This window comes from Colius striatus, chromosome 3 (assembly GCF_028858725.1).
Source record: "Colius striatus isolate bColStr4 chromosome 3, bColStr4.1.hap1, whole genome shotgun sequence".
Lineage (NCBI taxonomy): Eukaryota > Metazoa > Chordata > Aves > Coliiformes > Coliidae > Colius > Colius striatus.
The window spans coordinates 1,391,597-1,405,144 of NC_084761.1; the positions used below are offsets into that span (position 1 = coordinate 1,391,597).

The 13,548-nt window shown below is 49.4% G+C and overlaps 1 protein-coding gene across 2 annotated transcripts in view; it reads right to left on the reverse strand.

Moving 5' to 3' along the window:
- CRAMP1 (cramped chromatin regulator homolog 1) overlaps positions 1-13,548 on the reverse strand; it is a 45,823-nt gene that overhangs the window by 11,047 nt on the left and 21,228 nt on the right. For both annotated transcript variants that reach the window (XM_061993127.1, XM_061993126.1), the window contains exons 7-14: positions 12,146-12,231; positions 10,691-10,814; positions 9,528-9,609; positions 7,267-8,520; positions 4,717-4,897; positions 3,005-3,186; positions 1,730-1,804; positions 457-538 (exon numbers count right to left, since the gene is read on the reverse strand). In XM_061993127.1, coding sequence (XP_061849111.1) covers positions 457-538; positions 1,730-1,804; positions 3,005-3,186; positions 4,717-4,897; positions 7,267-8,520; positions 9,528-9,609; positions 10,691-10,814; positions 12,146-12,231 — 2,066 coding nt within the window. The remainder of the gene's footprint in view (positions 1-456; positions 539-1,729; positions 1,805-3,004; positions 3,187-4,716; positions 4,898-7,266; positions 8,521-9,527; positions 9,610-10,690; positions 10,815-12,145; positions 12,232-13,548) is intronic.

The window sequence follows — 13,548 nt, forward strand, 5'->3', positions numbered from 1 at the left end:
AGATTTAAGCCAAGATGGGGCACCACCTGTACTACCATTGCTCTCAAGAGCACAGCAGCAAAAGGACAAACAGGCAGTACATTGATTAGCCCAGCCCTGAGGAAAAGCCCCTTATAAACCCCAGCCAAGCAATTACGCTCTACAGAAAAACTAATGCTAGCTAAACAAGCCACACCAGTTTCTCTCCTTGTAGAGAACTCACTCCTCTTCCCTCCTTTCAATACTGAGAATTGGTTTGCTCTTCCATTTTGGTTATAGTCATGTCTTGCTGAACAATGACCCAGGGCAATGATCCCACCACCCTGGGGGAAGTGACTCGAGCAACTGGGACACGACTCTGTGGTTTTCAGAGGGTATTTCCCTCCCTTTAGAAATGATTCCTGTATGCAGCTCCAAGGGACCCTTCCCAGCCTGTCTGATGGCAGCACGAGAGTGACAGAGGATGCACAGACTCACCTGTAATGGATGAGTTGGATAAGATAGAAAAGGAACAGACGTGCTGGGACGGATTTCCAGATGGCCTGGGGAGCAGCGTTCTCTGCATGAGAGAAACAAGAAACCACAACACAGTGAAACACAGAACAGACAGTAAGGCTCATCTTCTTAGGCACAGAACTTCATGATGCCTTCCAGGGCAGGCAGAGTATTTCCATGGCATGACTAGCACACAGCAGTAAGGTCTGTGTAACCTTGAGAGAGAAGCCACAGGCGGAAATCATGTGTTTCCTCTGTACTGCTGTAAGAGACAGTTTCCACATGGACAGTTCTTGGAGAAATGCTTATTAGAACTGTGTTCCTTTCTGGTTATTCTTGCAGCCATTTTCAAACCTCTCACAGAGTTCCAGCAGTGATCTTAAGGACAGGATCTAGTCCACGTGCAAACTGATCTCCCACTGCAATGAAACAGCTGTTAATGAATGAGGTGTCTGTATGTACCTGGGAGCTCTTAAAACCAAAGGAATTGCATAGACCAGAGCATGTCAGTCCCCAAAACCACTGAGCATGCAGTATCTTGGTGTCCTACCCTCACACACAGCACAAGAGACACAAGGCTACACTGATACTTGGGAACTTTGCTTTCCCCAAACAAGTTGCCACTGTTTTCCTTTCAGATTTCTCGTCTGTTCTCCACCTGCCACAAGCCCTCAGGGACAAGCCTGTGGCTCCACAGCAGCCTGTGCCCCTTGTCTGGGTTATCAGAGCAGTGGAAGTGAAGCTAATGCCTGCCTACCATCAAACTTACATGACAACAACCTGCTTCTTCCATGCACCTCTTTGCAAGTCCCTGTTTCTTTCCTCCACAAGCTACTGTTCCCTCACACAGTGGTATGTTTTGTTTCACTGCAGAGCTTTACACCCACCCCAGTTTAACAGCCATTAGCCAGCATGAGAAAACACACCTAAAGAGACCTTGTGACAACAGCACTGGCAGTTTTAGCACTGGCAGGTCTGGATACCTCATGAAGACACAGCTTGTGCATCCAGCAGAACCTGCTTTCACGTGAGGGGCTTGTTTGGCTTTTCCCAAACTGCCTCCCACGCCGGCCTCTGACACTCCACACAGGGAACGGAACAGGGCTGCTACAACACAGACTGAAATGCCTGTTCCTTCCCGTGTCTTCACTTTTTCAGGGGATGCACGAGGGAAGGTCAGGCTTTTACTTTAGGTGCAAACCCTTTGAGCCTTGCAGACCTCTACCCAGGAAGCGAAGCAGCAAATGGTTCTGACCTGCACCACCAACGGCTTCCGCAGGTGCCGGTTCCGTAACTTCCTTGGCTTTGGCAAGAAGAAATCCGACTGCATCTGGACAGGAACAGGACATGGATCAGGAAGCATTTTAAGCATGCAGACACAGAATAAATTACACCCCACAAACTCCAGTGCAACTTCAAGGAAGCTTAAAATACTGTGTTTTGCTTCAGACAGTGGAATCACGGAATGGTGGGGCTGGAAGGAACCTTTAGAGCTCATCCAGTGCACCCCCCCTGCTGAAGCAGGGTCACCTAGATCAGGTTGCATAGGAACATGTCCAGGTGGATCTTGAAGAGCTCCAAGGAAGGAGCCTCCACACCCTCCCTGGGCAGCCTGGGCCAGGGCTCCCTCACTGAAACAGTTTGTTCTTATATTTAAGTGGAACTTGTTGTGTTCCAGCTTCATCCCATCACACCCTGTCCTGTTACTATCTACTACAGAAAAGAGGGATGTCCCAACCTCCTGACACCCACCCTTTAGGTATTTGTCAATGTTAATAAGATCCCCCCTCAGTCTCCTCTTCTCCAGACTAAACAGCCCCAGGTCCTGCAGCCTTTCCTTGTGTGAAAGATGCTCCATTCCCCTGATCATCTTGGTGTCCCTGCACTGGCCTCTCTCCAGCAGTTCCCTGTCTCTCTGGAGCTGAGGAGCCCAGAGCTGGACACAGGACTCCAGTTGAGGCCTCAGCAGGGCAGAGTAGAGAGGGAGCAGAACCTCCCTTGACCTGCTGCCCACACTCTTCCTGTGTGCAGGACTCCTCCTGCTGTAGCAGGAACATCTTCCTGCTCTATGTGCATTCTTTTCTTGTTTTATGGATATAAAGCTTTCTCCCCAAAGAGCTGTCTCACTCCTGAACCACTGCAGCTTGCTGTGAAGCTGATACTGAGACTGTATCAAAATCAAAGGAGCATTTAAGCACAGCAATGTGGTTGTATGAAAGCAGCTGCATGATAAGGACATCAGTTCTGCCAAACCTGGCAAGTGTATTTGCGTGAGCCGCTTAATTAGTGAAGCATTTCCATTGTGCTGGGTGATGGCATTTAGATTCAGGTCTGAAGATCAGGTATCACAGCAAAACACAGTCAAAACCTGGCTAATTGAGCTCATTTCTTGCTTGACCCTCACTAGAAGCACTCAGTGCTTCACTGGGAAGCCAATGCTCTCTGATGAGCCTACAAACTCCTGTGATAGCTGCTGGAAGCTGGCTCAGGCACAACAGGCTACTGTTTCCATCCAAGTCACCTCACTTACACTGATGGTGTCCAAGTGCTGCCTGAAGGTCAGCTCAGCCTCTTTGCTAGGCAAGAAGAGTTTCCCGTGGCGGCTGTTGGGTGGCAGAGTTGTAGGAACAGCAAAGAGCCCACCATCAGCATCAGTGCTTCCAGAACTTGAAGGACCAGCCACCAAGAGAGGTCTGGGGAGGTTTCTCAAACCTGGAACATTTAAACAACAATTTCAATGAAGTGAAAGCCAAAAGAAACTCTTTAGTAACCGAAGGATCACACAGAGAGCTGGGACTTAGACACAGGCTCTGCCACTGTCATCTCAAACCACGGAACTCTCGATGCTTCTGTTCTCCCACCTGCTTCACAGGGACACTGCAAACATTTGTTTGCTCTGAAATCCCTGGGAGAAGGGGGTTAAATGCAACTTTACACTACTAGAGTTTAAGGGCATGGTTTTAAGCCCTACACAGACTGTGTTAACCAGTTTATCTCTGCAGCTTGTAGAAATACCTGAGGGCCCTTCCCACTAAACAAACTGTGTACCCAACATGTCTCTTGGGGGGTAAGATAACACAAGCAGACTCACTCTACAATGTCTCTGTCTTATTTACACTCTCATCCCCTGTTCCTTCCCCATGGCAATTCAAAGTGCAGCCCCAATAAACTGACTCTCGTGACAGAGAACTGAAAGAGCAAGGATTGATTTAGCAACGTACCTTCCAGTCCCCTCAGCACCTTGGTGTCCCTGCACTGGCCTCTCTGCAGCAGTTCCCTGTCTCTCTGGGGCTGGGGAGCCCAGAACTGGCCACAGGACTCCAGATGAGGCCTCAGCAGGGCAGAGCAGAGGGGGAAGAGAACCTCTCTCCCCCTGATGCCCACACTCTTCTTGACACAAATGACTGTCCCACACTCAGGAAGTGTGGCTCTACTTATGAGTCTGATTTTAGACTTGTCCTTCCAGCCTGTGTCTCTCATTGCAATGTAACAACTGGGCTGTTTGATCTATTAAATTACTGGCTTTTTATTAGATCTTTCAGTGAGTAGGTCCTTGTCTGCAGGCAAGTGCAGTGAAGCTTCAGCCAAGGATTAAACTGCTACAGTGCCATTTTAAAATGAAAACCTCACAGAGCACCCAACACGCCTCAGAGCATCAGTGAAATTGCTCATGGTCCAGTGCTTCTTACAGCAGGGGTGTGAAGAGATCAGGGTAAGAATCACAGCTCTTCCCAGTAACCCTGACACCTCTGCAGACTTTTCTGAGGCCATGAAACATTTGCTGGCAAACGGAACTGTTCTGAAGAGCAGCACTGCAATCCTTGGCCTGCATTGCTCACCACTTACAGCTCCTGCACCTTCTATTAAAGGTAATTCATAACCAATCTGGATCTACAATTGGCAGCATGGCACAGAAAATTCTCAGCAGTTATTTCACCAACAAACTTTGCACCGTTTCCTCTCCTGCTCTGGAAGCCTTCAGTCTCCTGCCATCCCACACCCTGGCTCTGTCAGCTCCTGGCAAATGCCAGCATCTTCTGTAACCGACCCCTGGATCCTAAACTGCATGATGACATCCACTGTTGTTTTCAAGAGTCAAAGTAACGTTGCATTTAGGCCAACCCCAAAGCAAATCAACAGGTAACAATGCTCTTGAACAGCTCAACTTCCAGTGCCACAGCACTGGGCTGTACCCATCACTGCATGAGGTGCTAATGGTCTGTCCTTGTTGTGAACACTCACCTGAGGAGCTGGAAGCAGCACCAGGAGAAAAAGTCTTGCTGCTGCTGCGAAGGGCAGACTGATTTCGTGCACAGCCTGGGCTCCTGGTGCTGATGGCAATCACCTTTCCTGGAGGAGTCAGTGACTGCTCCTCCTGAGAAGGCTTTATAGGTGACGTGGCAACAGAGCTCATCTCGGGCACCTGGAAACACACAGACACGAAATGAACGCTGTGTGCTGCTACCACAGTGCACTGTTCAACTCATTCTACTCAGGAAGCTTAAGATCCCATCAGACATAGTGTGACACCTTCTTACCAACACCTCTGTGTGTCACAGAACGGCAGGGGCTGGAAGAGACCTTTAGAGATCATCCAGTCCAACCCCCATCTAGTCCTCCACTACTGCATGTGTTATATCCTTGGTACAAGCACCAGGCTGCTGGCCCTGGCTGTGAGTAGCCTGTGTGGTGGGCAGCTGAAATTCCCTCCCTGTGCCTTCAGCAGTGTGAAATGTCCTTGGTTTGAAGTTACAATGGGGTGAACACTCAACAAGCTTCACACAACTGCTGCACCACCCCAGAAAGGGTAGACACAGATTTGTGGCAGGGATGGAAACAGTGGATTCACTCCAATCCAGGGCAAAACTCATCTTCATCAACTCTAACCATGCAGAGGGCTCCTGTGCTTGGAACTACACCTGGAGAAGAAGATTTTGCTCTTAATTCTCATCAAGTGGAGACCAATAGCATTGAATAGTTTCCCATCCCCTTTTCTCCTTCATACTGTAACACAGCAATAACAAGAGGCACAGACCAGGTGCTTGACTAATTTTCCAAGCCTGTCCAGTTCATTTCAGTTGTTTCAAACTCTTCTCTAGGAAATGCACCCACACCTGACTGCAATGCCATTTGCTACAGCTTGCTTCACACTGGTGATCTTCACTTAAAGGAGAGAAGGAACCACAGCACACTTGTCCATTTTGGCTTTGTCACATACATCCTGAGAAAAGATGTAAACACTCAATCCTTCCTCTGCTACAGTGGCAAAAAGCACTCTGGTTCCTGTCATCACTGGGTGAAATGCAGAGGCCTGAAGAGACAGAGCCCTCCAAATGCACACAGGACTTTCAAGGAGGCAGTAAATATCATCCTCTCCTCTTCAACCAGTCCCATGACACTCCCTGCCCCACAAGATCTCTTCTGAAACACAGTGAGTATAGAGTTGTATCTGACAAAGAAAAGGTTGTGCTCCTTCTTTTTATACATGAGATATGGGACATAGCTGAAAAAGTTCCTTTATTTTTCAGGAGCACTTGATTGAGACACTAATAGTGCTGAAGAGACAGGAAAACACTTGCCAATAACAACTGCTGGATTTTTTTCCCCCTCTCCTCTCCTATCCCTCTCCCCTCAAGTCTAAGGAGATGTCCTTCTCTCTGTTCTGTGATTCTTTGATCATGTCATCCTGGCTGTCACACATGTCACCAGAAGTAAAAGCAGATGCCAGAAGAGGAGACATTGCCCCAGATCTGCGAGATGTCTCACCAAAAGCCTTCCCAGTTCAAACAAAGTCTGTATCTGGAGGTGTAGCTGAGCAAGAATGGCCTTTAAGTTTATAAAATCCTGCATTCTCTGTCATAAAATGAGGATCAAAAGGTGTTTTGAGGGGAGTTAAATCTGCACCAACAAAGCAAGATCAAAGAGCTACGTGTGTTTGGGAGCAGTGATACATCCACATCTCCTGCTGGAACAGGATGCTGATGGTGTCTTTAACTCACTGTAGCTCCACCATGGGCACGCAGGAGATCAATTAGGTAACATTTTAGTCTTTAAAAGGATGTTTAACTAAGTTTCAGCCAGTTGCACTAGGAGGAAATGTCTGCCCAGGTACCACAGGGGCAGATCTCACACGCTTGTTACAATGCATGAGAGGGAAAAGGAGTGAACTCCCAAGTGACCTGTGTAAGGAAGATCTTTTGCTGGGCTGGTTGAGCAGCTGCCCCAGGGGCTGGCAACCTTTACACAAACCACAGTGGCAGGCACAGCTCCTTGGGCTGTGCCAGCCCAAAGGAAAACTCCTTTCACACTTACACAGTGGAACTTGGGGGTGTATCACCAGTGGAAGTTGAGGGCTACAGTTTTCACATGGAACACTCATCTTGCCTAGGCTCCCTTTGTCACCTGAGCTTCGTTTCCCACTACAGGCTGCACCAGATCATCTTCCAAGGTCCTTCCAACTTGGGCTGTTCTATGGTTCTATGAACCTGAGAGGGGATAGAAGGCACCCACCTGACCCAACCTCATGATTGATCTTTTCAGCAGTCACACTGAGTGTTCACTGTGACACCACTGAGAGTCAGAGCAAACCTGAAACTAAAAGGTAGTGTAAAAAGCAAACGCAGCACGCTGAGGAAACGCGACCAGCTGGGTGGTGTTGGGTGGGCCCTCTCAAACACAGGAACCTCCAGGGCCTTGACAAGGCTGCTCACTGACCATACAAACATGGCTGGGCAATTATTCCTCAGATGAGGTGAGAGTTTAGCATTTGGAGCAGGAACAAGAGCTACTTACTGGTTTGGGATTGACTTCAGTAGAGATGAGTTTTAAAAGGCAGTTTAGGAGTCTCTGCTTGTGAAAGGTGGTACAGGCAGGAGCAGCACTCGACTCAGCTGTTTGCTCCCTGGCATCCTGGCTCTCTGGCTCCAGGACAGCCAACCAGTCATACTCCAGCTGCAGTTTGTTGGGTTTGCCCATCATGAGGTAGACTTCAGCCAGCGTAAGGCTCTCAGAAGTCCGTAGACTCCATCCTTCTTCTCTAACCTGTTGAGACAGCCGGCTCGGGTCATCCTTGAGAGACTTTGTGCTAGATTGTCCCTGAGGTGGAGGTGGAAACGAGGAGCCCAGCTTCTCTTGAGAATCCTCCATTCCTGCATCTGTTATATCCTTGGTGCAAGCATCAGGCTGCTGGCCCTGGCCGTGAGGAGCCTGACTTTCGGCTCTGGCGGGTGAAGCCACGCCGCCTCTCGGCGCCTGTGAGCACGCCTCAGGAGTCTCTGCGCTCCTCCCGCCTGCCAAAGCCCCAGGAGAAGCTTCACCAGCTGCTGGAGCAGAGTCTTTCCCGTGCGGTTTGTCTGTGCAAGGACATTTCTCTGGGACGATCAGGTCCTGACAGGACTTCATGTACCGTGGGAACGGATCCAGCAGAGACAGTTCCTCCACATCAGGGATCTTACTGCAAGCACAAGCCGTGCTGCACGACGGGAGCACAGCTGCTTGGTCACTAGCCAGAGCCTCCCTGCCCTCTGCACAGAAGGCCACCGAGCTCAGCTTTTCGTGGCTCCCTCCTGGATCCTGAAGCCCAGAAGGTGGTTTTTGGAGAGAATTAGCGATGCCGAGGTTTGGGGCCGCTCCTTCCACGAGCCCAGGCTCTGGGGCAGCATCTTCAGCGCCTGCAGAAACGTCAGCTGTGGGCTGGGAGCTTCTGCTTGAGTCTGTAGTGCTCTCTGCCCTCCCAGCAGCCTTACCTTCCGCTCCCCGCGTGTATTTCAGCTGCCCTCTAGCTGTCCCCTGACCACTCTGTATGCCCAGGATCTGGGCAGGGGGCAGTAAATGAGAGTCTTTTGTGTTCTGTTTGCACTTGCCAGTTTCCTGCCAATGCACTGTGCAGAAAGCCTTGGAGTGGACCACTCTGGCTACCCCAGGCAGGGGAGTGAGTGTACAGTTCTCTCCTGGAAAGAGATGGAGCATCACTTTCTCCTCTGAGAAGCTGCCTCTTGTTTCTGAGTCTCTGGAGTCTTGAAGCTGACGTTCTTCTAGTGTTTTACGCTGAAAAACATGTGTCAAAGAACACAACAAGCACCTGCCCCTTCCAAACCAGCACCTGGGAGCCTGTTCTGCAAGTTTAACAAAGAAAGTAGCTGATCAAGGGCATATTCTCTTCTCAGCATAAGTGTGGAGACCCTGTGACCAGAAATGAAGTCCTTCTGTGGTGGTAAGGGCTGCACTGGAGACCTGCTACAAGCTAAAACCCTGCTGGAGCTAAAAGCTACAAAACTAAATCTCTGCTCCAGACAAAACAAGTGAGCTCTGCCTCAGACACCACTGTGATTATAAAGAACCCCAACCAACAACTAACAAATTGCAACAAAACCAAGCAGCACTGCAACCCCCAACACCTCCTCCTTGCATGCTTTGATGTTCTTCTGAGCTTCAAGTGCTACGCTGCCACTTCTTCCAGGCTCATCAGTGGAAATGAACCACCTTGGTTAAAGGACCAGAGGCAGGATGTAGGACAGCAGTCAACACAGACCTGGGTTGCTGCTAACTCACACACCCATCCACTCCTCAGGTCAAAGTTCAGAGGGAAGGCTATCTCTAACGCTGCAGGGCTCAGACAGCATCTAGATACACAACAGAGAGCAGCAGTTAGCCAGACAAGAAGCTGAAGCCTTCATCTGGGGAACCTGCATCAAGCATTGGAGAGAGTCTGTCCTTAATCTCTGCTGAAACTGGAAACAAAGCCATCAGATATTACCCAGGCTTCTCCAGTGGTTACCTGCCTAGGCTGCAACAGCCTAAGCTCGCTGTCTAAGGACAAGGAGTAAAGGCAGGGACATTTATCACTAACTGGATTTTCAGAGGATAGAAGTGGAATATTATGGGACTTCCCATGAAAGGCTCCATTAGCAATGCTGAGATCCTGACCTCTACCCCTACCTGGGCTGGGGAATGTGTGACACAATCCTATCTCTGATGCAAAAACGACCTTGGAGTGGGAAGGCAACTGCTCCCAGAACACAGCACCCAGAGCAGAGCAGGCAGGAGAAGGATACAACACGCACTTCGTGCAGAGCCCACTTCTGCTTCAGGAACTCGATGAGGCTGGAGACCTTCCGGTGCAACTCCACAATCATCCTGCAGGCAAGAGAAACAAAGCAGGGGCACAGCTGAAAGCCAGCAGCAGAAGGTTCAAGTCACAGCCTGGGTATTGGGATGGGAATTAAGGGAAGAAACCTGCATTCTGTAATACAAAAGAGGGAACACACCACTCCCAGGCTCTACGAAAAAGAACAGCAAGAAAACCAAATACACATTCTCTTGCAACTTTAAAATCAGATAACTCAGAACTGAGGAAGACCTAAAAGCCTACCAGATAAATCTGCCATGGCTCCAGAGACTACTTTCTCCAGACAGAAGACAGGAAGAGGGCAAGGTTTAGCTAGAATGCAGGCAAGCCACAGAGCTACCACATGAAGCGTGGGAAGAAAAAGGGGCACACTCCCACCTCAACCTTTCCTTTTCCTTCTCAAAGCATTTTACAACATAAACCTAGTGGTAAAAACCTTCCTTCTCCTCTCTGCATGACCTTTGGCCATTATACTGAAGTACTCTATGTGAAAGGACAATCGGCATCACAGACACATCCTGTTTTCTGCTATAGGTCTGGACTAGATGTAAGTACAACAGCCATTGATGACACAAACAACAGCACCTACTACATTCTGCAGGGAGGAGACTAAGCTGCCAACACCTTCCTTTCTGCTACTACCACTGTGCAGCAGCTGATGTGTTGAGGATCTTGGTGCAGGCACCTCTCACCATCGTTTCACTTGTGTCTCCTGTGCCTCTGTCTCACAGTACACTCAATAAAGAACTTAGCAGAACTCATGCTGCTTATCTCCCCTTCTGCTCTGACCACTGGGTGTAAGTGGCACTGATTATATCCATCTTCAACTTAAGAAGCTCCTACCACTACTCAAAAGCTGCAAAGAACAACAGTAATCCAGTCTGGGAGGCTGATGTGTTTACAACAATCACGTACTCTGGTAGGACAGAGCCTTTAGAGTAAGCACTGCACCATTAAAGATGAGCTGCCCAGCTGGCAAAGAGAAGCCTATAGAGAGAGGAAGACGCTACAGTGTATTATAAGATCATATAAATGTATATATATGAGCTCCCTATTCAAGTCCAAGCACCACAATCAGTTCTTCCTCACCTAAGCCGTGGGTTCTGAGCAAGACTCTGCACTCGAGCCCACGCGTGATTATTCCGTGGCTGCAGCTCCACAGGGACCTTGAGAGGAAGACGTACTGGCTTCTGGTCCTCTTCATCACTAACACCTGAAGGGAGGTCAGGCACAAGGGGCATGGGTTAAAGCAAACACAACTCTCTCAGAACAACACATGCTCAGTTAGGTGAAACGAAGCCCCACACACACCAGTATGACCTACAGCCAAGACAGGCAGCTCTGTTTCAGCAGTGCAGCCTCCTGCTTTAGATCCCCTCCTGTTCCAACAGGTTTCTCTTTTCCCTTGCACACTGCAGTGGTACTGGAGCTCTCAGCTGAGCAAGCAGTGTCAAAATCAGCTGGCTGGCAACTTTGAACAAGTCCAGTACTTCAGATAGTTGAACTGCACTGATTCTGCTTATTGGGGGAAGTGAGAGGGACTAAAAAAATGATAATGCATCAAGCAGAGTGTGGGCAGCAGGGGGAGGGAGGTTCTGCTGCCCCTCTGCTCTGCCCTGCTGAGGCCTCAGCCGGAGTCCTGGGGCCAGTTCTGGGCTCCCCAGCTGCAGAGAGACAGGGAACTGCTGCAGAGAGGCCAGTGCAGGGACACCAAGGTGCTGAGGGGATGGAACATGTGTGTGAGGAGGAAAGGCTGCAGCCCTGGGGCTGTTCAGCCTGGAGAAGAGAAGCCTGAGCTCAGGGGCACCTCAGCAATGCTGCTCAGTCCCTAAAGGGTGGGTGCCAGCAGGATGGGGGGACACTTTGTTCTGTGGTGCCCAGGGACAGGACAAGGGGTGATGGACATCAGCTGGGACACAAACAGTTCCCCTGGCACAGGAGGAGAAGCTGGTTTGGTGCTGAGGTGAGGGAGCCCTGGCCCAGGCTGCCCAGGGAGGGTGTGGAGGCTCCTTCTCAGGAGGTTTCCAACCCCAGCTGGACACGTTCCTGTGCCCCTGAGCCAGGGGAAGCTGTCTGAGCAGGGGCTGGGGCTGCAGCAGCTCTGCAGGGCCCCTCCAGCCTCCAGCATTCTGTGTGAATTTAAAAGATAAAACCCACACACAGCTGAACTGGAGAAGGTAAAAAGTCTGGAACCCTGAATGCTGAAACAACATCCTACTGCTGATTCACTGGTACAAGGGACTAAACTTGGCATACAGCAAAAGCACAGCTGCTAAAGCAGTAGTGATGTGGTCTTGTGTAGCCATTTCCTTTTCAGTTTAGCTAGTGACACACTGCTAGACATAACAGAGCTGAATGAGTCTAAAATTATTGGGATTATACAAGCAAGCAAGATGAGCCAATAGGGACATATCTGTGCCCAACACAAACGTGAACCAGCCCAGATTCCCCTGCCAGGGATGCACACACCAAAACAGACCTACTCTCCCTGGTTCTCCTGACCACCTGGGAAAAGCCTTTCCCCTTCCATCATCTCCTACTTACCATCTGGATCACAGAGCTTCTTCAAGGCCCTGCACATCGGAGCTTTGATACGGAGGTTTCTGCCTTTGTACCGAACAGTTGTAGCCCTGAGTACATTGAAAGAGAAGGATTTACAGGCCCCATCACACTTAGCAACAGAGACAAATACAGTCATGCCTATAGGAATGAACACAGAAATGTAAGGGTTTGCAGGGCCCTTTTGTAAGGGCAATCAATCTTTTCTACACCCTTGCTTTTGATTCTAGAAATGCTGCTCTACTCCTGTGACCCTTCACGTTCCAGACTCTCATGAAACACTGGGCTGCCCACTTAGGGAGGGACTGCTGTTGTAGAAAGGTGGCCAGAATGATGTTACTTTGGTTGAAGAGTACCCTCAGAAACAGCTTCTTCATAAAACACAAGTGGTTTTGCTTTAGTCTCCTCTTTAGGGTCTGAACTCCTGTCTGTACGAAGAAAAGGCTGTTTTGGACTCCACCAGCACATCTGCTGCAGAAATGAGGTCTCAGAGCCTGTGTGGCAGCTTGAACAGAGCCACTTTTACAGTATGATTTCACTGGCTTTTAGAGCTTCAATATCACATCAACAGCTATAAAGGCCCTCAAAAGCAAGAAGCTATTTCTGTGTTCACACAGTGGAGTGATTTCATTTCTTCACTCAGGCCTGTTCTCCCTTTAGAGGCTTTGAAAGGCAGCCACTGAGACCAACAAAGTTCCTGCTGGCAGTACTTACTACCCAATACTTCAAGCAAGAAGGAGCAGCTAGCACAGAAGCAGCAGGACTGAACAAAAGCCCTTGCTAGAAGCATGAAAGAAACGATGGAGAATCCTCCTAGAGCAGGACCTTACTTTGCCTGTGCTGTAAGGAAGCCACCCCCAGGCAGGGAGAGCCCTTGGCTATGCTGCTAAGGGGAAAATGAGCAAAGGGGCAGCAGAAGTGAAGCCAGGTCTGAGGAGATGGAGTTGATGTGAGCAGCTCAGAAGTTTCAGTCACTAAGCTGTGACCTTCTACAGGTCCACAACACCCCAGGGCTGGAGAGGATGATTTCCTCAATCTGCATTGAGCTACCAGAAACTCCTGGTAGCTCCTTCAAGCTCCTTCTCTACAAAACCCACCTGGACACATTCCTGTTTGACCTGATCTAGGTGGGATCTGCTTTGGCAGAGGGGTTGGACTAGATGAGCTCTAAAGTTCCCTTCCAACCCCTACCATTCTATGATTGTATGAGTCTAAGCTAGAGGGAATATGTTAGCTCTCACTTCTTAACAAGCTCAGACACAGTAAGGATGGCTCAGCTAAAGAAAGGGGGAGAAAGCTCTCAAGTGCTGTAGAGAGTTACTTCTCCTCTTTCAACTTAACCCTAACTTGAAATGTTGGGAGCTGTGTGAAGACAGAGGGTTCCACCA